This window comes from Sinocyclocheilus anshuiensis, unplaced genomic scaffold (genome assembly GCF_001515605.1).
Source record: "Sinocyclocheilus anshuiensis isolate Anshui unplaced genomic scaffold, SAMN03320099.WGS_v1.1 scaffold346, whole genome shotgun sequence".
Lineage (NCBI taxonomy): Eukaryota > Metazoa > Chordata > Actinopteri > Cypriniformes > Cyprinidae > Sinocyclocheilus > Sinocyclocheilus anshuiensis.
In genome coordinates, this window is record NW_015546048.1 from 646,119 (window position 1) to 670,429 (window position 24,311).

Here is a 24,311-nt window from a genome sequence, read left to right on the forward strand (position 1 = left end):
TTCAGACAGTTTCATTTCGCTCCCATCGAGTTGAAAACGCAAATAAATCACAGCCATTTGCACTCTCCATCGATATATGAAGGCGCTGTTGCACCTCTGATAACTTGTAAGGATTATTTTGCGGTGTTTATATAGGCCTTTTGACGGATTGTGTCAAGGAGCTGTAAACACGGTTACACTCACTAAGTGAATTAATCGAGTTTGTGCCGAACTCTTATTACAAAGCAAAAACAAACACTCTCCTTTGATCCGTGAACGTTTCTCTCAGTTAATGTGCCGATGTCTTCTCACAGACTGAAAGCGTTTGTCATAGCAAATCAACACATGCTGTTGTGAATAATTAAGCGAAACGTCTTCTCATAGGATAAGAACACGCAGTCTCATGAATAATTTAATAGACACCGACGCGTCATCGATGTACTATAAGGCTTGTTTGAGATGCGCCTCGCCTCGCCTGAAATGTAGGCGGCTGCAGTGAGGTATATCGCGTTATTCTCACTCGTGTGCTGTGCTGCTGATTACCGTGATATGATTTCAGTTCTGTTGCCTTTATATAAAAATAAATATGATGAACAAGACACTCAAAGTGCTTGCTATTTAATTCCATACGGAAGGCGTATTTATCATTCATTTTTACTTTAAAACAAACATGTATTTTAGATTTTTATAGAAATATGACAACAATCACATATCTCACACAGAGATCGCACTTGTCATAGTGTTTGGGAATATTCATGCATAATTTAAATACTTAAATCACATGAAACCAGATAAAGAAATAAAATATATTAGAAGAGAACGCAGCATCAGGTTGTCTGAACCAATGAGCATTAAGCTGCGTCGTCAGTCAGTCGTTTCCCATCATGCTTTTGATCAGCACAGTCAGTGGAGAACAACTGCGCTCGACTGCACAATCCGACACAGCCGTCGGACGTAACTCGGACATATTTCTAACCGACATGCATCTCGCGGTGATCACCGGTGATCGGTTCTGCGCAGATTTTGCTCATCTCAAACAAGCCTATAGTCCTTTGCCACGTCACAAACTGTGACGTCAACACGATGTAGATTTTAAACCCGGAAGATGAAAACAGCGCAAAAAAGCTTCAAATTAACCAGTTGTCTTCTATGATGTGCAACACAAACACCTCTGCTAAAATCTCAGACAAAGTAATTTGGGGTTTCATGACCCTTTAAATCAGCAGGGGTCGAAGGTCAAAGTTCAAACTGTTAAAAAGCAAACTGAATTCATAAAGCAGTTACTTGAGTCAGACGGGAGCAGGCAGACAGTATGTTGAAGCAATCATGGATGAGAGTCAGGAGAGCTTTCATGAATAAGCTGTTTCATCTCCAGCTCCATGATGGATTTTCGCCGCCATGCAAGGTTAAACTAATACACCTGATTCAATTAATCCAGCGGCGGCTGATTATTGTTGAATCAGATGTGTTAGTTCAAGGCTGGAACAAATTATGTTGTTGTGGGGTCCCAGAGGACAAGAGTTGAAAACCACTGGAACAGACACAAGGCGTCTGATCTTCTATAGGACTCCGATGTACAGTAAAACACAGAGGTTTTCTCTAAGGGTTTATGTGTTTGATCTTCCTAATGTTGAAAATAAACACAAACCTATTTAGATTCATTGCATTCATATTAGAAAAAAGCCTGTGAGTTTGACCTCTGCATGTTTGTCAGTGTTGTCCAGACTCCCTGCTAGTGCTTGAAGCATTCTGGTTTGTGTCCAAGTGTTGATCTTGTTCATTCACCGTGTAGAAGTATGCGAGTTTAGGCCAATGCTCACAGGAGAGATTTCTTACCAGATGAACTGACAGAGGTGGTCTGAGAAAGATAGAGAGAAAGAGAGAGTGCATACTATAGTAGTAAGTATTTTGTATATAAGACATTATGTAAGTAAGTGCAGGTACTAGTGCCAGTGGCCTCAAAGGTGGAGACCGCCAAGGAAAACTGAATAGCAGGGCTCTTGGTGCATGTACTGCAAGCTGTCCACTAGGACTTTTATTTTTGTTGTGTACTTTTCTAAAAAAACACCTATTTCCTAATTTCTCAAGCTAAATTGCTTTTGCTGCTAAATGTAGAATGAAGGGGCCCTGACATGTTTCTTAGGGATTAAAGTTCCATCGCTACGACAGATTTCCGTCAGTTCATAAAGACACATTCCTGAATGATTCAGTCGTTCTAACAAATTCATTGAATGAATGATTCCGTGATAAAATCACTGACTTGCCGCCACCTGCTGGCGGATTTAGTTTCATTTTTAGCGTATAATTTCAGTTATTTGAATCGTATTTCTGTATTCAAAATTTTATATTTAAAACATTAATCTCCACATGAATTTATTAATTTAATTGCACTCATGCCACCTCTGATAATCATGATAATCGGCTCAGTGGTAGCATGAGTGCAATTAAATTCATAAATATGATTCAAATAACTGAAATTATACGCTAAAAATTAAACTAAATCCACCAGCAGGTGGCGGCAAGTCACTGATTTTATCACTGAATCATTCATTAAATTGATTCGTTCGAACGGCTGAATCATTCAGGAATGAAGCAAGTGACTGTCTTTATGGACTGACGGAAATCCGTCGTAGCGATGGAACTTTAATCCCTGTGTTTCTACACTGCAAAATTACAGTGTAAAAATTATAAAAATGCATTATATATAGGTTTTCTGCAGGTCTTAAAAAGTCTTAATTTGCCCTTCCACAAATCAAGGCTTTAAAAATTCTTAAATCTGAGCCTAAAGTCTTAAATAAAGTCATTTCATTAAATGTTGCGTACACTGCAAAAAATGAAAATCTTCCTCAATATTTTTCTTGCTTTCCAGTTAAAATATCTAAACATCCTTAAATTAGTGTACTCAACATTTTTTTATTTTATCTTTTCTTGTAGCACTTTGGTTGGCCTGCGGCCATTTTTAAATGTGCTCAATAAATAAACTGAACTTGAACTTCTTGGTCTTAAAAAAGGTCTTAAAAAGTCTTAAATTAATATTCATAAACCTTGTATAAATACATTATAAAAAAACAAGTTTTAAAATATTTTGAGTTGCTTCTTTTAATTCGTGTCATTTTAAGAATTTTTAATTATTTTATCGGAGAAAAACAAAGACTCATTAAAAACGATGTTTTTTCAGTGTATGTTTTGTTTGATTTTAGCTGTTTATTTATATATTTCCATTGATTTGACAAATCATTTTTAATTTGAATGGAATCAGACAATCTTTAAGTTACTGGTCCATTTAATTTTTAAACCATTTCTTTCACTTAAATCATACAACCAAAATATCAAATACATGTTTTTAAATAACCTTGTTCATTTAGCAAGAAACAAACCCAATATTTTGTCCAAAAAAAAAAAAAAATGTAAAAAATTAATTTCCACAACAAGCGCCACTATTTCTTTCCTTTGCTGCCCTCTACTGTCCACAACGTCAATGTTCATGAATGTTCTATTTTGGAATTCAAAACATTGAAACATTCTGTCCAATCAGAGTTTGATGAGAAGCCCACTGTGAATGATCAGCCATTAAGATCCTTTCATCTGTGATAAAGGGAACAAATCGGTAAACTGATTCCTCATTACCATGGTTGCATGGCGGCATCAAACTCTCTGTGTGATCCAATGGACATGTTGACGCTGCATTTGAGTTCAAATGAGCCAATGGGAAAGTGCTCTTGTCTCTGCGATGGGCCAGTGGAAAAGCGGATTGTGAGTGATGAGCCATGTAACCGTCCAATGAGCTGCCAGATGTTGCTGACAACGAAATCAAAGCATTCCTGCTTCCCAGAAACCCCGGCCTAGTTACACCTGAGAAAGAGACACCATTTATAATGCAGACTATGTAATTCTACAATTAAAACAAGACATCAGCACATACCCAGTGATCCACAGTCACTTTGTTCTTCATTTTGTTCCCTCCTCATCCTCGCTCTGCGATTGGAGAACCAAACCTTCAGATGGAAGATCAAGATCAGGTCAAACATCTAACTCAAGCCCCTTTAAATATATGTATGCCAACTCTGGAAGCCTCTTTTTCATATGATATATTATTACTTTTAAGGAACAAAAGCATTTGTTAGCTTAAATTTTAAAGGTGAATTGCCTTTATAGTGTTCTGTGGAAGGTTTGTCTCCTCAGACAGCTTTTCTCTGGTCAGCAGGTCTGGATAAAGCCCACGGATGAACTCTGAATAGCCAGAAATCAGAATGGGAGACGTTATAAAGTAGCTCAGTATAACAGCACACGGATGACTGTGAACAGATAGTGAGAGATTAAAGTGATCACCTTTCTCTAACCTCTCGCACTGATCTGTGGTGAAAGCTGTTCTGCTGCGATGACAGGTGCTTCGCAGGTTCGTGTTCAATTGTTGCTGATTTGTCTGAGCAGTTGTGTGTAACCTCCTCTGCTCATCCACTTGTTCCTCTAGGGTGACAGGAAGTGAAAGAGGGAAGGTTAGTATACATATTTGATTCAAGACCTTTAAGTAGGATGAACACAGGTAGGACATTTACACTTAATCATCTTTTTCATTATTCTTCTAAACATAAGCAACTTTATGCTAGACTTGTATAAATAAAACAGTAAAGCCTTCTTTTTGTATTTATCATAAAAGTATCATCTAGAATTTAATTTAATACGCTATTATTCAACTGTTTTAGGTCAGTAGGATCTTTTTAAGAAATGTATACTTTTATTCAGAAAGGATGCTTTAAATTAATCAAAAGTGACAGTAAAGGCATTTATAATGTTACAAAATATTTCTACTTCAAATAAATGCTGTTCTTTTGAACGTTCTATTCATCAAAGAATCTTGAAAAAAAAATGTATCACAGTTTCTTCAAAACAATTATGCAGCACAACATTCTTAAGCACTAACTCAGCAAATTAGAATGATATCTGAAGGATCCTGTGACACTAAAGACTGGCGTAATGATGCTGAAAATTCAGTTTTATTTATTAGGAATCAATTATATTTAAAAATATATTAAAATAGAAAACTGTTATTTCAAATTGTAATATTATTTCATAATATTTTTACTGTATTTTTTTTATTTTGATCAAATAGGCCTAAATGCAGCCCTGGTGAGCATATGATATCTCTTTTAAAACAATATTAAAACATCTTAATGACCACAAACTTTTGAATGGTATATTAGGCCCACACACTGGCCCCGTAACACAGAAACCATTTACAGTGATTAATGATCAGAACATGCCACACTTCACCTGTATTCACCCTATAGCATTTGAATTTCGAATGAAACAGATTACCTGTGTAACTGAGTTTTACATTTGGATATGAACTGCCCACCATGTCCACATCTAGATGAATCTTCTTAAGAATCCGGTTTATGGAAGACACCTGATGACATCATTTATTCATGCATCATACAAACATTTTTTCCAGATCAATAAGAGCAAAAATGTCCACTACTTTTTTATAGGCTAGACTTGTGCATTTAAAGGAATAGTTTACCCAAAAATGAAAATTTGCTTAAAATGTTTTTATTTCTTCGTCATCAGAACAGATTTGGAGAAATTGAGCATTACATCACTTGCTCACCAGCAAATCCTCAGCAGTGAATGGGTGCCGTCAGAGTCCAAATAGCTGATAAACACATCACAATAATCCTCAAGTCTTCAGTCCATCAATTAATGTCTTGTGAAGTGAAAAGCTGTGTGTTTGTAATAACCAAATTTGTAATTAAGATGTTTTTAACCATAGTTTTTTGGACTCTCATTCTGATGGCACCCATTCACAGCTGAGGATCCATTGGTGAGCAATTGCTCAATTTCTCCAAATCTGTTTGAATGAGGAAACAAACTCATCTACATCTTGAATGGCCTAAATGTTAGTACATTTTCCACAAATATTATTTTTCATCCATTAATTAAAGGAACAGTTCAACCTAAAATGGAAATTCTGTAATCATTTACTCGCCCTCATGTTGAAGAAAGAATGTCATACAGGTTTGGGCTGACATGAGGGTAAATGATGACAATTTTAATTTTGGGGTGAACTATTCCTTAAATTTTATGGTATGTGTCTATACAGGAACTGTCTTTAAAAATTACATATTTGAATTAAAACAGGCTTTTAATGTTAAACATTTTTGAATATTTGCTATTGACCAAGTAAAGAACAAACAACCAAAATCAATCGAGTTTTAACCTACACTGGGGACTTTATCTCCGCTGCATACTCGATCTGTAGCCAGTTTTTGTCGGATCTCCCAGGCGAAAAGAGCGGGGTTCTGCCGCTTGTGCTGCGCTATGATGGAGACGACATCAGGAGTCAGGAGTCTGGGTCTGCTGCCTCCCGTTGCTTTAGGACCAATGAACCCTGTGCGCTGAAACCTGCCCAAAATCTTACTGACGCAGCCGTTGGAGACCTGCACAGAGCACGCTGTTAATCCAACAGGTTGATATTCAAATAAGCACGTGGTAAAGTGAGAATTGTAGGCTACTCAGTACCTTCAGTATTCTGGAGATCTCACACGGTCTCACGCCCTCGTTCGCGAGCTCAATCATCAGTCTCCGTTTATAGACGGGTAGAGGACGGCCGTTTAGAAACACGCCGCCCAGCTGATTCACACTCTCTTCCCCTGACACATATCCATACACAAGCTACATTAGCCTATTGGGAGCTTTGCGCATTTATGATGAAGTGGAAATTCTTCCAGAATCAGCTGAACAACTTCACTCTCAGAAACAAGGTACAAAACTGGGGCGGTACAATTTTAAAAGGCATTCAAATTAGTAGGCTGCAAATTAGTTACTAATATCTACACTTTAGATACTACACTCTAAAAAATGCTGGGTTAAATATAACCCAGCGCTGGGTTAAAAAGGGACAAACCCAGCTATTGGGTTGTTTTGACCCAGCGGTTGGGTTGTTTTGACCCAGTTATTGGGTTGTTTCGACCCAGCGGTTGGGTTGTTTTGAACCCAACTGCTAGGTCAAAACAACCCAATAGCTGGGTTTGTCCCCTTTTAACCCAGCGCTGGGTTATATTTAACCCAGCATTTTTTAGAGCGTAATAAGTACAAATATGTACCATTTAGGGGTACCGCACCAATGTGATTTTCTGTACCTTTTTTTTCCTGATAGTGTTGAAAAGAACAATGCTAAGGTTTTATGTAAGTTCAGAAGAATTTAGTCTGGTTCTGCATAAGTGAACGCTTCAGAGCCGATTTGACCGTTGTCATTACATAGCCTAGTTTTCTGCAGTAAAAACGCGGCTATACAAATGTAGGCTATATAAATATCACATATGCCATATAAAAATAGTTTTCAGAGTTTCATCTCAATTTATTAATCAGTAAAAGTCTAACTTTAGCAATTGGGGGTTGAAAATCTTTGGAAGAACTGTAATGATCAATTGCCAACCTTCGTTTCCCTGATCAGATTTTGCGCCACACATCCCAACGGGCACCTGCCTGGGGGCCTTGCAACAAAATCATCAGAATTATATTTTAGTAAACATTTAATGTATTAAATGATCCTGAAATCTAATGCGAGAAAAAAACACATTGCAAAACGAATGAGTTAAAAGCCGGGTGACCCTCTTCTTACAGCGGAGATGGTCTTATTCTTCTTGAAGGAGATGCGTCCCTGCTTGTGGCCACCACTCAATGCCCCCGCGCGTGACTTCTTATATATAACACAGTGCCCTTATCAAGATGACGTACTGTCCACATAGGAAGAAAGTAAATACAGACTCTCGATGGTGACTGCTGCTCACCAGTGATCACAAGGGTTGGTACACCTTTTTGTAATGTTTAGAGTTAGACTGCAAGTTAGTCATCATAACGCATTTTCATTTGTCACTGTGTGATCGAATTTTCACGGGTGAAATCCATCCAGTCATTTCAATTTGAATTGGATTGCGCACCGAATTCAAGTTCTGAGGAAGAGGTAACCATAATTACGTGATGCTCGTGCGCTCTCCATTCCATATTGAATGTAGTTATTCGTTTGAACCGTGTTTTAGGTAATTGAAGTGTATCTTACTGTGGTAGTGACGCTGGTGCACAAGACGGAACTCGACAGATTACGCACCCCAAAATACCTTTACATTTAATTCAGCACACGTTTAAAATTTTCTCAATAATTCCTTTAAAAACAATCCCCCTCTAAAATGTCACTGTGTAATTCGCACACTGTGTGCACCAACGGGAAGGATGCAGTGGTTTCTTAGACTTACAGGTTCCAGGCATGCGCATATAGGCTATGAGAGGCACAAACATTTAGTGTTGGTACAAAGTAGGTATAAGACTTTTTTTCAACTTATGTTCAGTTAGCTAAACTACACTTGCATCTTAAATGGTTGATGGGTTTGAATCATCGCCTTTGCTGAGCGAACAGAGAGCAGCAAGTGTGGAGTGTCTAATTTCAGCACCACTCACTGAACAGGTCCCATGATGTTCTGAATGAGCGAGTGAAAGGAGTGCTCGCTCACATATGAAAGCAGTCAGCTTCCAAATGATATTTCTGAAATGTTAAACTCATTTATGAGCATACAAGCTCGATTTTACTTCTGTGATTCTCAAACGACTGGAGATTGAGGCTCTCCGGCGGTCACGTGACAGGCGCATCTTTCATCCTTCCACGCGACAAACGTAGGCTACATGTTAATCAGATTTAGTTCTTTTAAAGCAAACATTTGAAATCCTGCTCCAAAGACGACTGCCATATGGTAAAGTGCTTTTGATAAATCATAAATCCATCATGGAACCCCTTTTATTACATTTTCTTTCAAGCATGAGCAAATAGAGTCAGAGGGGCAAATGTGAACCAATTGTGGATTTATTTATAAAAATAGTGAGTTGAAAACCCTCCCAGATGTCCCTTGTCTGGCCAGCAGATAAAATGTGTTGTAAACGTTTCAAAGGAAATATTTGGAGAGCAAATATTAGCGAGAGAGTATCCACACAAGCCTCATCTTTGGTCCTGCTCAATGACTAATTGGACATCATTAGGTAAATCCACACAGATCGAAGATTGTGAAAATAAGGTTGGATTTTAAAATGCCATATGGTGCAAATTACATATTAACCACCTCTTACAGCATAATAATATCTAGGTCTAGACGGTCCGCATATAAACTCGACGACCGGTTTGAACGACAACATCTCCTTGCCAACGGGATCAAAAGACAAATAACATATTTATTTATTACTTTAAAGAGCTTTACGTTCTTTTTTTGCTCATTTTATTAAACGAAATTAGTGAAATAAACGAGTTGATGCTTCAAAAATGAGATAAAAATGACGAAATCCTCTCTTTGCGCAAATTTATCTGGCACTTTGGGGATGTTTACAGTTTGAACCTTTAAATCAAAACGATCTTAATATATTCACTGATCTTGTGCCATCAGAAAGCAAGAAAGCAACCCAAATAATTATTTTTTTCCTTGTTGTGCTCTGAATTATGACACTAAAATCTGTCGTTGCTCCCGCGTAAATGTGCACTTGGAGCTCTCCAAACGCGCACACGTGTTATGCACTATTCAAACAGCCATTCAGATACTGGGGTGCAGCTTTAAATTAGGAGAACATGAAAACTTGTTTGTTGGCACTAACTTTAAATCATGGAAATCTCCTTTTTAGTTCGCACCAAAGCTCATGGCTGTCTTACAAATAAGAAAGTGCACTTCTGTGCCAGTGCAAGATTGCAGATAAAGATCGAATCTCTTACATTTCCTCCCCAAATGTGTAAGTGAATTACATAATTGTTCAAAAACTTGCACCATACCATATCATATCCAAAGCTCTTGGTTACTCATGTATCCAGCATTGTAAGAGTAAGAGTTTTTTTTTGTTGCAGGCTTATGTGAAGGGAATGATGTGATTAGGTTATTGTGAGCGCCTTGATCCGAGTATTTTAATGGACAATGAACGGCTAATGTTTCAATAGCTCTCTTATAACATTAAGCTGCGGCCTGGTCCTTTTATTAATCAAGTAAATTGACAATCAAAAGGGTGAATTATAATTGTACGGTTGTGGGCGTGAGTAAATAAATGTCCAATTTGACTTCCAGTTCATATAATATGAAAATCCCTTTCATTAATTTTATTAGATAAAAATAAGCCCTATGCCTACTGTAAGGCCTTATTGTAAACTAAACTAAGACCATTTCATTTCAGGGCAGCATGGACATTTCTAGTTGTTCCATCAGAACGATTTTTCCAATGCATCTGGCTACTTATTTTTAACATAAGTTCTTGATAATCATAAGAAAAAAGGGCGATTTCAACCAAGTCTCACGCATGCGCTTTATTCTAAGCATATAGATACGCCGCGTAAAACTGAGTTATAAATCAAAGCAAAACGTAATATTTGTCAAATGGCGTCATCTAGTGGTCAGTAAGCACCTCCGCAACATAGATCTTCAACCCTGCTCCTGGGGACCCAACTGTCCTGCAGAGTTCAGCTCCAACCCTAATCAAACACACCTGAACCAGCTAATCAAGGACTTCAGGACCAGTTACATCAGTTACAGTTACATAAAGTCACATGCAAGGTGTGCTGAAGCAGGTTGGAAATAAACTTTGCAGGACAGTGGGTCCCCAGGAGCAGGGTTGAAGACCAATGGTCTACAGCAGGGGTCACCAAACTCGGTCCTGGAGGGCCGGTGTCCTGCAGAGTTTAGCTCCAACCCTAATCAAACACCTGAACCAGCTAATCAAGGTCTTACTAGCCCTGCGTCTCAATGTTCATACTATCCATCCTAAATAGTATGTGAGATTAGAATAAGTGTGTCCCAAAGCATAGTATGTTGAAAAGAGTATGCCAAAAGTCCCCGGATGGTCTACTATTTCAGGTCGATTTTTGAAGTGTGGATCCGTGCACACTCTAATGGCTAAAATTGCAGAACTACAAACACGAATAAAACGCGTTAGAAAAACTACAAACGTGGCGGATGCGCGCGATCGACAGTTAGGTAGAGATGTTTACAAAAAGGGGTTTGAGTTACTAATAATCAACATTTAACCTGGTAAAAAATATTTATTTATTGTTATCCGTGTTATATTTAATCTGCAACAGTAATGCGAACTTTTATAAACATCCATTTGGTCGTGAACTTTTAAATTCATCATTATGCAGAAAATATGAACAGAGTTCTCGGCATGAAAGACCTGCGACTGGCAGATCAATGTGCTACCTTTCTCTCCAATACGGTGGGAAGTTAAATGAAATGCAATGTGGAGGATGTTAACTGACAAGATGATTGACAGGCCAGTTTACAGTGACCGGGTGCGTGTATCTATGCGACAGAGTGGTCCTTTAGACGCAATTGTGTGACGTGATAGTATGTCCCAAAGCTTGCCTACTCTTCTACTACACACTCAAAAGTGTGTACTTTTTCTTCACCAAAAGAGTACATACTTTAAGGGCGTAGTATAAGTAGGCACATTGAGACGCGGCATCAGATTCCAAAGTCTCAAACAATAAATGCGCTATTTAATGTGGAGTGATGCTGTAGTGCAGCGCGCCTCGGTTCAATAATAGCGGCAGCGCGAGGCGCACGTGAACTGATCATCTCCTCCACACTAATACCAGTTTCAGCACAAAATAAACATGACTAAACATTGAACTTTTAAATGCATCATTATGCAGAAAATATGAGCAGAGTTCTCGGCATGAAAGACCCGCGACTGGCAGATACTTCTTTTCTCTCCAGTAACAAGTGACAAGTGACAACTGTGACAAGATGATTGACAGGCCAGTTTACAGTGTAACAGGTGCGACAGAGCGGTCCTTTAAAGACGCAATTGTGTGACGTGATAGTATGTCCCAAAGCTTGCCTACACTTCTACTACACACTCAAAAGTGTGTGCTTTTTCTTCTCCAAAGGAGTACATACTTTAAGGGTGTACTATAAGCAGGCACACTGGGACACAGCATCTCTCTCTCTGAGTGCATGCTGGGAGCGAGTGGGCGGAGCTGGTTGTGTGTGAAGTGAGAGCGTTTGCCTGTGAGTTGAGTGAGTTTTTTCTATCTTTTTATCTGTTGGTGCTTATATTTTGGGTTTGCTAGAGTTAAGAAAAGTAAGACGCTGTCAGTCAGTGTGTGTTGATTGGAATGTCAGTGTCTAAAAGTATGACACCAGATCAGCTAACATACTTTAAGGGCGTAGTATAAGTAGGCACATTGAGACACAGCATTGGTATACTAGAAACTTCCAGGCAGGTGTGTTGAGGCGAGTTGGAGCTAAACTCCAGTAGCCCCTCACTGCAGAACAAAGATCCAGGGGGCGGGGTTGGATCCAAATCTAGGGGGTGGAGATGGTAGGTTTAGGGATCAGGAACTCTGCAGGATACTGGTCCTTCAGGACAGAGTTTGGTGACCCCTGGTCTACAGTGCTCCATGACAGATTGAGCTTTCATTTAATTCATACAGTAGGCCTATGTAAGTCTTTTCATCAATATCGAATCATGAATGTCAGTCATGATGCATGCACATTTATGAAACCCACCGAAGTAGTAACTAATTAAAGAACGTAAAATCAAGTTAAAGTGGTTTCAGTCTCGGTATCACCGTCACGCATCCAAGAAGTTATTACACACTCTGCACAGTTAATCATGCTGCTTGTACATTATTGCTTGTATGTGTTTTTTTTTTTTAATTTGTAAAAAAAAATCGAATTTCAAAATCTAAATTATAATGAATCAATGCAACGCTTAAATGTCTCAACATCTCATAATAATAATAATAATAAATTATATATTATGCGGGAGACCTGTAAATTAAATTACACATTTAAATGAACAAATCATGCATTTTTTGACATGTTTTATGGATTGAAAATAAGGATTACAAGTTTTATGTTTAAGGCACTTACAGTTAATAGTGTCAATAGTGACTATTGTGATTTTTTAAATTGGATAATTTCAATTTACAAACTCAAGTGGGTACAATATCTTTCATATAAGTAAAGTAAGTAAGTATATAGCCTAGGAATAAAGATCTGACGCTTCTTTACGTGCGCTCTCAACCAGTGATGCATTGGAGATACGTCTGTCTCATTTTCATGTTGAACACAGAAAAGTATAGACAGATACTGTAGATAGATAGATAGATACATAGATAGATAGATAGATAGATAGATAAAATAAATAAAATAAAAGATTAAATTATAAAGTTAAAAGAAATGCAGCGAATAATAAATAAAGGGGAAAAAATGAACGCAAACATAAATTCAGGGATAAATTTTATTAAAATTACACTTATTTAGTTATAAATTAACTTAATTTAAGTTCTGCAGGTTTGGGCCTCCAAATGTATATCTCCAGTTATATCTAGGCCTATATCTTTAGTGTACATATGCTTATTCAAAGTCTGCGCCAAGTAATATATAGAACATAAGTATGAATGAAACAGTAGCCAAGTCAGAAAAAAAAAAACAAATTAATTTAAATTAATTAAAATTCTTAAACATTTAAGGGGGTGTGGTTTTTTCAAATCTGTGCTGACGTGTCGCACCTCCCCACTCACCGGATGTCATCACTCGCACTCTAACGTCACAACCTCATTCAGCGCACGAGTGTGACGCTGTGACCGAGGAAGTGCAACATTTCGACGTGTACATCCTCACGCTGTGCTTCCGGTTAAGCAAAGCGTGATCAGTTGTGCTGCTCAGTCTCTCTTCCCTTCCTCGGCTCACAGTAGAGGCGTCTGGTAGGACTCTCCCGGTTCCTTTACCTCTCTCTCTTCCCTCCCTAACGGAATACTCATTCAGCCCAGCGGACATGGCATCTGCAGTAGCGGCACAAGTTCAGTCCAACCCAGCTTCAGCTCCGCAGCTGCAGAGGGGAATAGTGAAGATGGTAGGAGAGCACACGGGACACAAGTATTGGTCTGGGGGTGCTGGCTAACTCACTAGTGCTCATGGGGGAAGAAGTGATTGCTAAGACTTCAAAAGTTAATATTTTTTAAAGTCAGGCATGCATTCTGCAGCTTATTGCTTTTCATTTAGTTCTTTTGACGTTTGGCTAGTCTTTCCGTTGTTTTCATGAGCAGCAGAGATTGAGAGAAGTTGAGCGGTCTTCAGCTGTGATCCAGATGACCAGTTATGCAACATTATAGTCAAAGTTTCCTTAAACGTTTGACATCTTTCATTTGCTGTTGTAAATGATGCCAAACATTATTATATACCAGTCGCTAAGTCTAAATATTTTGCAGCTACAACTCAGTATTTGTAAAGAGGCACACTTTTCATAACAAACGCTGATAGTTTGTTAAACACTCTCTTCTATCAAAGCCGAGCTTTTTAAACAGTTCTAGAGTTTGTGATACACTGATTTAAACCAAAAAGCTAGCGCAAACCACAGAATTGCGGGTTGAATTTGCGGTTAATCGGCGGGTTTCACGTCTTGGGGGGGATATCAATTCAATGTAGTGACTCGAAACTTTTGAATCGGTTCACCAGAAGATTCATTCTCTGATGCGGTCAGGTTGCGGCGCGTGAGTGTTTTGTGCGTTACAAGAGTGTTTATTGAATCATTCTCTTGCTCAATCGATTCGATTAAAAACGTTTAAGCCTTGCAAAGTGTTTTTCCAAATGACAACAAATCTGCTCTGTCACCCCCCCCCACATACACACACATCCTGCTAAGCATGATATTTATTAGTATGTAAGTGTGTGTGAGACTGTTAATTCCTTGCGGTAAAAAGTCATTTTTACATATTCATAGTTCTCAGCTCCTCCGTTGGGGTTTGAATGCAGTGAATGAAGTTGAATGAAAATATGTACCCTTGCAGTGAATGAGAGCGAATGAATAACTTACATTTGTTCAAAAACACCTATTCACTCACTAATCAAGCGCAGCCTGTCATAGTCCTAATCTGGAATGACCTACATGAATGGTGTGTTAACGTTACTACATTTTATTTATTTTTTATTATTTGAACTTGCGTTCAAAGTTTAGGTTCGTTCTATTAGTGTGCCGTGTGAGGTCTCGTGTGTGTTTGGAACCGCTCGAGCGCCGAGATTCGTTCAGTTTTGTGCTGGCGCTCGTGTTTCTGTGTTGCTGTAAGACTCGATGAGCGGCCAGCTTCCTCGGGCCCCCTTAACCAGGCAAGGCGCCGCAGTTTTGGACTGTTTACTTTGTCTGCTCTGGTGAATGAAAGGGGAGCAGATATGAGAAACTGACACGTAGGTCTTTAGCCAACCAAGAACAGTCCATGGAGAAACTCAGTAACGCGAGAGAGCCTGTAAGTAAACGCTCCATGAAAACAAACCGGGACAGGCTTTATTAAACTTAATTATGAGTCATATTATTTTTTTATTTTAACTTTCACTTGTTATTGTTACAACCTTTCTTTATGATGATGAAACGCTCAATTAATGTCTATCCTGTTCCGCCAAAATACTATCACTGTTACTACATTAAAACCATGCTAACTTAGCCAAAACTATAAAAAAAAAACCGTTAAACATAATGACAAAAACCTCTTTTCACTGGTTTGAAGGAGATACCTTATGAATTAGACTTTTTATATTGATTTTATAGGTAGAATTCATAATTAAGAATTTAAGTTCAGTTGAATACTTTAGCTTTTGCAACATTATACACTATTCCATTCAGTATAATTTCTATAAATTTTTTGGGAAAGAAATTAGAAATTAATAAATTTATTTAGCAAGGATGCTTAAAATTGATCAAAAGTGATGATAAAGGCATTTATAATGTTACAAAAGATTTCTATTTCAGATAAATAGTGTTCATATCGATATCGGAATTATATCGTATTGACCGAAATTAAGAGATATACCGTGATATAAATTTTGGCCATATCGTCCAGCCCTATGTGAATACACACATAATCGTTGATTTTGGAGGGGCAAGGTCTCCCCTGAGTATTTTAAGTTGTATTTGTTTAGGGCTGCTAAAGCTGAGGTGTCATGCTGTGATTAACACAGTAGTGATTGTTTCAGTGATGTTATCTTTGGTTAGTGGGTGTAATAGATGTTCAACTGTTGGCCAAACACAAACAAGCAGGCCCTAAAGGAATTGTGGCCGCGATCAGATTCCTCAGGCATTCAGTGTTTGACTTGCAGTTGCAGATTGATTGTTTGTGTTATGCATTGCCAATGCCAGTGAATTACAACTCTCATCATTATTGACATGACTGGAATGATAAACTATTTATGAAACATTATATAAGCACTCACATTGATTTGTTTTTCTTTGCAGGTCTTGTCTGGTTGTGCTGTCATCGTTAGGGGTCAGCCGCGAGGAGGACCCCCTCCAGAACGGCAGATCAACTTGAGTAACATCCGAGCCGGAGCTCTCGCCCGTCGCGCAGTTCAGGGCCAACCAGATACCAAGGACACACCAGATGAGGTAAACATCAACCCTGCACAGAGCTGCTCTGGCCCTTGATTTTTAAATTGATTTTTTTCCTAAACATGTTCATTCATAGTCTTTCTTTCTTTTTTGTTTACGCAGTGAATTTTTTGTTGGTCATGTTAACTTATTTAGATATGTTTCTTAAACATTTTTTTTGTGTGAAAATTCTGAATATTGCAGAAACATTATAATTATAATATTATATTTATTATAGTTGCAAATAAAGCAGCATTTCTGTCCACTGTGTTCAACAGCACCAAAAAAAAATAAATCACAGTTTCCTGGGAAACTGATGTAAAACCGAAGTTGAGGTCACTGTCTTATTTGCGCAGTGTTTATATACAGTGTTTTCACAATGCATTAAAACAGAAACAATGTAAAAAGTCCTTGAACATGGAAAGCATCAGAAATTTAGTGTTCTTTAGGGCAGTGTTTCCCAACCTTTTTTTAGTCGTGGCACCCTTTGGAAATTTTAACAAATTTGTGGCACCCTACAAAATTAATTTTGTCACAATATTTGAATTTCTAACTTCGATATGATACTTTAAAAAAATGTTTTTTTTACACGGCACCCCTGCTCTCGACAGACGGCACCCCGGTTGGGAAACACTGCTTTAGGGCAATATGGTTCTAATTAAAACTCTTACTACAGTCGGAGTAAAGCGCTCGCAAATGCGACTATTTTCATGCTAAGTAATTAATTGTCTATTGTTAGCTATTGGATAAATTATTAGATTTCACTCGCCAGTGTTTGAGTTAGAGGCTAAAAAATAAGTGAGAAATGAGTGCGTGAGAGTTTGACTCTCTGTAACTCTAGTGTGTAGCGCCCAACTCACCGTGGCCCAGGAGAGAGTGCTCTGTGTTACTCTCAGACAGGCAAAGAGAGCGAGATGCAAACCATGCAGAATTTACATGTAAATGGTATTCTTTGCTGTATTTTCCTGTCGAATGATTGAGTTCATTCAGAATTTTTCAGCCTTCAAACACAAGCAGAAGCCACTGCCGGTTCCTTCGGTAGTGGGTGGAACTAATGCGCAAACACCTATTACCATCCACGTTTGATTTGTGCAAGTAAGCGAACACAGACCTTGTGATTAATATTCATTATCCCAGCAACTCATCAGACCTGATCTAGTCTGATCTAGTTTTTTTGAGTAAAAAAAAAAATAAATACAAGCCAGTGGTGATTCTATTGGCATTGTGTGCGTGGAGTGTTGGAATATTACTTTTTACTGTGTTTTTAATTAACTGTCATCCCCCCCTTTTTGAACATAGACGTGAAAGTGCACTATTCAAACTTAAATTGTTATAATTCATAAACGCTTTTGAATACAGACCTAAGGTTGGTCTCTTTTTAAAGAAGACAATCTGCAGATTATTGCAGAAGTGAAATCATTAAAAAAAAAAATGAAAGCATAAAAAAAGTTATAGAAGTTTAAATTTACTGTAAAGAAAATGTACTGTACTATTTTGATATTATTTTATTTAAAATAAATATTTTACTAAATGTTTTAATCCAAAATTGCTATAAAATTAAAGCCATATGTCTAAATAAGTTGTGTTCCAAATTTGAAGTTGATATAAAAAAAATTGAGGTTCCTATGCAATTTTGTTTAGGCGTTATACCACAAACAGCCACCAGGTGCCATCCAAACCCCATTGAATTTTTTTGATGCATTTTTCTGTCACAAATGTATCAATTTCTCTCTCAATTTTATGTCTGTGACAAAATAGCCGAATATGGAATCTTGAGACTCGGACCTTTCCAACGATATGTATTTTGTCAAGATTATGAAAAGTTTTGATTCTAACAGACCGTAATACATTTGGAATAAGACACTTCCCACTAAGGGGGAGATTTTAAAGTACGATTTCCATGGTAACGCAGTGTCCGATTTCAAAGGATGAATTTGGAGGTTTTAAGCTTTCATATGATAATTTATGATGATTACTAAAACATGTGATAGGGAAAAAGGAAGCGAAGAAGAATTTTTGTGACAAAGGTCAGAACTCCTGTTATGATGTATATGTTTTGAGGTGCACTCTTGTCATAAATTAATCTATTACTGTTCCTACATAATTTTTAACAACAAACTGGTAAAATATCTGTTTAGGAGTCTTAGACCTTTCCAACGATATATAGTTTGTCATGATTAGATTAGGATTTAATTGTAATATATTGAAGTAAACTTAGGCGTCCTGTATACGGGGCGGTGACAGTTAAGGGGTTAATCAAATAAGTGCAGCTTTCGTGAGCATAAGAGACTAAAAACATTTAAAAAAAAAAGTCTTACAGACCCCAAACTTTTGAACGAAAGGTATGTGCAGATCATACTTAAATATAAAAAAATTCAACTCAGGCCAGTGTATGTGTTTATATTTGTATTTGTATTTCTGTGTCTTGTAGTGCATATTCTGGGAACCCACTATAAAATGACTATAAACATTGATAATACGTTTAACACTTAATTCAGTATTACTTTCTGTTATCAGTAATGTTGAAATTTGCTGTTTGATCTACAGTGTATTCAATAATGTGAGTTGTAGATTTACAGTAATGCATGAACTGGTAAAATGCATACCTTGAATGCAGTGTTAGTTGCTTTGGATAATAGAGAAACTCACATCTGCCAAATGCATAAAAAAATGTGAATAAAAGAAGTTTTTGGACCATAAGCCACTTAAGTCTGTACGTTCCACTTCACGCTGTGTCTAAAATCATAGCTTTGCTCTGCATCTTGTGACCTTTTTCCTTAGTAAATAAATCCATTATATTTCTAAACCTTGAATTCTACACCTCATTAGCTCACTTTTTTTTTTTTTTTTTGCAAGTGATTTGAACATTTATGCTAGAATGTTTTCATTCTCACTAGAGTGAATAGAGACTCTTTTTAGTTGCCAAAGCACATCCACCAGTGCTGAATGGCTGTAAATATCTGTGTGTGTGTGTGTGTGTGATTTATTTATTTATTTTTTGCAGCCTTGGGCTTTCCAGGCACGGGAGTTTTTGCGTAAGAAGGTAATTGGCAAAGAAGTCTGCTTCACCGTGGAGAATAAAACCCCTCAAGGCAGGGAATACGGCATGGTCTACCTGGGAAAAGGTGAGTGATGTTTGTTCACAAAAAAGAATCTCACTGCAACAGTGCTGATCTGAAACATGTGTGTTTATTGTAGTGTTGTTATAGTAACCCGTTTGATCTCTCCAAAGACAACTCAGGAGAAAATATTGCAGAGTCCCTGGTGACCGAAGGTCTTGCCACAGTTCGTAGAGAAGGCATCAGAGGAAACAAGTAAGAACTCTGTTTTTTTTCCCCAAGCATCAAACAACTGGTGTCAGTACGATTCTTGCACCTATTGTCAAAGCCTTCACAATGCTATCTATGTTTTTCACATCGGCTGAGATCATTTGTGTTATCACAGTGGTATTATTGTAAAAACACATTATTTGTCCTACAGGGGGCAGTGTTTGCCTTTAATGAAGTTTAGACACTCTAGGGCAGGGGTCTCCAACCTTTTTGTGAATGAGGGCTCCCTAAGGGATAAAATAGTCTCAAGGGCTACTTGTTTGATATACTCTTTTATATATATATATATATATATATATATTTTGATATCTTGCATTTTATGCAAAAATGCAGTTTATTTTCCCCTAAATTCTGTTTTACATTTGATTTCTTATGGATTCCGTGTTTTATGATTCAGTACAAATTTATCATAAAAAAATGGTGTCTAGTGAAATGAATTAATACAACTTTAACAATTTAATCGGTTGGGAAACACTGCTCTAGAAGACAAAGCATTTTTCACAAATAAATATATATTTAATACAAATATAATTAAAAAGGAAGTAAACACTGTAACCAACAGGGTGAACTCTCCTCCTGTCCGTATTCAATTCGCATGGACCATAGGACCGATTGTCACAGAACACGCGATCATGCAGGTCACATGCACACTTCACAAGATCTCAACTAGATTCGACTAAGTCTGCAAGGTTTGTGAAATTAAATGTTCATTAGTCATTCAGAGATTTGTTTAAATTATATAAATGCGTATTTGAGGAATGCTGACGGCAAACGAGAAAGTATTATAATGCTTGCCTTTAATAATATTAAAGCAATCATTATAATACTTTTCTGTATACATTTTAGTTCAACAGTTCTATCTGATTATTAGATAGACTTCTATCCGTATTAAGACAGAACTGAATGACAACAGTGAACAAGAGGGAGAATGTGAGCACTGTGCGCTCAGGCGCTGCCGCAGCCGTTCTCGGCGCCGTCAAAATAAAAGTCCCGCCTCGAAAACATCGGCCAAACAGAAAAACTTATTAAGCCAATATTTGAAAAACTGGCAGATATCGGCCGATATATCGGCCTTGGCGATATATCGGTCGACCACTAGTTTAAACCTGGGCCGTGCTCTGCTCACCAGCTCTCAATTAGGCACAGCCGAGCAGGGAAGGATGCCCACTCCTCTCCCTGACACGCTCTCGCTCTCTCTTTTGAAAAGATGAAGGAAAATAAAATTTTACTTGACAAAGACAACTCAAGATGGCTGCTGAGATTTGGCAGCTCCTTATTTCCTGTAGTTAAAATTTATGAAGGCTTAGAGAATTGGAGCGTTGGGCTTGTCATTTAATAGGCAGAAGGTGACTTTTCTTTGACATTGGCTTTACCAGCCTTGCCTGTTACTACATGAGTGAGTTTTTAAATAAAAGTCGGGTATTAACATCTGTCCTGTGTCTCGTCATCTTGCATATTAGAAAAAGTGAGACGATGAACCCAGATGGCTGGTTTGAATATTGTGAGCTTTGTGTCCATTAGGCGTGGCAGTGTCCTATAGTCTCCCATGAGCCACCCACAGTCTGTTTACTGACCATCTGATGAATATTGCATGTAAAACTGGAAATTTTCACAAGGGTACAATGAAATTGCCTGACTGTAACGCAATTTCCGGGAATTGATGTGTATAGGTTTTTATCAGTCCACCTGGAAACAAAATATAGTTTGAAAGGAATTAGGTTGAATGTTTTAAATGATCAGATGAATAACTATTCAGTTATTTTTAAAAATGGCATTCTTTCATATATTTAAAATGCGTTCAGAGTTTTGTTTTCAAGCACGAAGCTAGTACACTAGATACTCGCACACATTTTCCACTGTTTATGGTGGTTTCTGTACAACCGCCCACTGAGATTAACACATTTAGATGTTATTGATTTCAAATTTAGCATGAAATCAAAGAAAACTGTGGTTGGCCATTCAGAAGGTCTCTTATTATCTAGTGTTGTTTTTGTTAACTAAAACTGTAAAAAAAAAATATTTTTGCATTATTTGAAATAAAGCTAAAATATAAAAATTAGATGGAAAACTTAAATTGGAAAAAAAGGTTATTATAAACATTGCAACTAATTGAAATAGGTTGAAGTACTAAAATTACTAAAACTGAAATAAAAATAAATTAAAGCTAAATAGAAATATATATATATATATATATATATATTAAAAATTACAAAACAAATTACTGAAACTTAATTACAATGAAACCTAAAAATATATAAATAAAAGCCAATTCAAAATATTAATAAATACTATGCAAATAATACTAAAACAACACAGTTCCTATCAGTTTGTGGCCAGAATGCATTGCTAACCAGACTTTAGCCAGAAGTGATGTCAAAAGTCTGGATTTGTGAAAGGGTTAGTTCTTTCCCAAAGGTGTGCAGAATGCAGAGTGACGACATTGAGTGTCCATGTCTCATATAGGTGTTTTTTCAGCAAAGTTCAAAGCTCAAATCCATTAAAATAATTTTAATATAGAGAAACACTAATTATAAATTCAGAATGCGTGCTCGTCCACAGTAGATCTAATATATATCTAAAAGACACTTTGAGTCTTGTCTATTCATCTAGTTTCAGTGAGAAAATTTTATTATTGTATGTATTTTAATATTCAATCTCTGCCATCACACCATCAAAACTCCCGTAATTCATCATTTCATTCTATAATTTGTTTGTTGTGCAAGCCAAGACATTAAAGGAAGGGCTGATACATCATTGACGGAGTCGCTGGTCAGACTGGGTCTTTAATTAATAGACTTTCACCACCCACATTTTTTTTTCCCCACTAAAAAAAAAAAAACCGGTTTTCATCATAGATTCTGATTCATCTCACTCGCTCGCTCGTTCTGTCTGACTGTCTCGCCTCTTTAAGTCTGTTCATTAGTAAGGCCAGCGCTACTTAAACTGATAGAGCCTTATTAAAAATCTGACGAGTGTCTACCGTGGTCAGACTGTTTAATTCCCCTTAAAGATAATGATGGCTTTTAGAACAACAGAGGAATTAATTGAAACGTGTTGGCTTTTGATAATGAACAAACTCATTTGAAGAGCTTATCAAGGCCTCAGAAAGGGGCTGCTGTCCGTGAGAGACCTCAATATCTGTTGCTCAGTGCATTGAAGTCCAGAGAGAAAATAAAGGCAGACTAAAAAGATCTTGTCTTATTTTTAGTTCTCAGAACTCTCGTGGTAAACTCTGTGGTCTGTAATTTGATATTTACTGAACTTTCTGCGTGTTTCAGTCCTGAGCAGGCCAGACTGTGTGATTTGGAGGACCAAGCCAAGGCTGCTAAAAAGGGTCTGTGGACTGAGGGTGGAGGCGCACACACCGTTCGAGATTTGAAGTATACCATTGAGAACCCTCGCAACTTTGTGGACTCCCTCCACCAGAAACCAGTCAACGGTAAGATGCGATAAACTTTGTTTGTAGATCACATGTTGTACTCTTGAGGGCCAGTACCAATGCTGGGGCAAGCATCACTAGCGTTCAAGATCAAGTTCAAATTTCATATTCATGAATGCAAATTTACTAATAAAAACCCCCAGCTGATTTTAATGAGTGAAGAAAGGCAGTACATTGACTAAATTAGAGTCTCTTTGAATCTGTCTATCTGTCTGTCTGTCTGTCTGTATGTGGTTAAAATGTTATTTATATATAAAATTGTGCTGTATTTAATGTTTTTATTTTTGTTATAAACAAATAATCTACAAAAAATGGACAATCATTAGTATTATTACAAATAAACAAATAGGCCTATTGTGACTTTAATAATTGCAGATATTAAACTTAAATGATCAACTTAATGTAATATTTTAAAATATCAAAAATATACACTACCGCTCAAAAGTTTGGGATCAGTAAGACTTGTAATGTTTTTTAAAGAAGTCTCTTATGCTCATCAAGGCTGCAATTATTTGATCAAAAATACAGAAAAAAACCGTAATCTTGCAAAATGTTATTACAATATAAAATAATGGTTTCTATTTTAATATACTTTAAAATATAATTTATTTCTGTGATGCAAAGATGAATTTCTATCAGTCATTACTCCAGTCTAAAGTGTCACATGATCCTTCAGAAATCATTAAAATATGCTGATTTATTATTAGAATGATCAATGTTGGCAACAGTTGTGCTGCCAAATATTTTTTTGGAAACTGCGATACTTTTTCAGGATTCTTTGATGAATAAAAAGTTAAAAAGAACAGTATTTATTCAAAATATAAAACTTTTATAACAATATCAGTCTTTGCTATCACTTCTTATCAACTTAACACATCCTTGATTTTTAATTTCTTTAAAAAAAAAAAGAATAAAAATTTACTGACCCCAAACTTTTGAACAGTAGTGTATATTGTTATAAAAGATTTCTATTTTAAATAAATGCTCTTCTTTTTTACTTTTTATTCATCAAAGAATCCTGAAAAAAAGTATTACAGGTTATAAAAAATATTAAGCAGCACAACAGTTTCAACACTGATGATAAATCAGCATATTAGAATGATTTCTTAAGGATCGTGTGTAGGGCTGCACGATTATGACAAAAATCATAATTGTCGATTATTCCCTTGAAATTGTAATTGCGA

At 37.0% G+C, this 24,311-nt stretch overlaps 2 protein-coding genes across 2 annotated transcripts in view; one reads left to right on the forward strand and one right to left on the reverse strand.

The window, feature by feature from the left end:
- Positions 1-3,484: 3,484 nt before the first annotated feature.
- On the reverse strand, positions 3,485-8,250 carry pax4 (paired box 4). The gene is made up of 8 exons (XM_016500194.1): positions 8,232-8,250; positions 6,499-6,629; positions 6,201-6,416; positions 5,315-5,386; positions 4,309-4,429; positions 4,127-4,209; positions 3,902-3,974; positions 3,485-3,831 (listed from the first exon to the last, which is right to left on the reverse strand). The coding sequence occupies exons 1-8, from the start codon at positions 8,248-8,250 to the stop codon at positions 3,485-3,487; spliced, it is 1,062 nt and encodes a 353-aa protein (XP_016355680.1).
- Positions 8,251-13,567: 5,317 nt separating this feature from the next.
- snd1 (staphylococcal nuclease and tudor domain containing 1) overlaps positions 13,568-24,311 on the forward strand; it is a 187,280-nt gene continuing 176,536 nt past the window's right edge. Inside the window, 5 exon segments of the mRNA XM_016500237.1 lie at positions 13,568-13,857; positions 16,228-16,377; positions 19,364-19,484; positions 19,592-19,673; positions 22,967-23,127. Of these exon segments, the coding sequence (XP_016355723.1) occupies positions 13,780-13,857; positions 16,228-16,377; positions 19,364-19,484; positions 19,592-19,673; positions 22,967-23,127 (592 nt within the window). The 5' untranslated portion in view covers positions 13,568-13,779.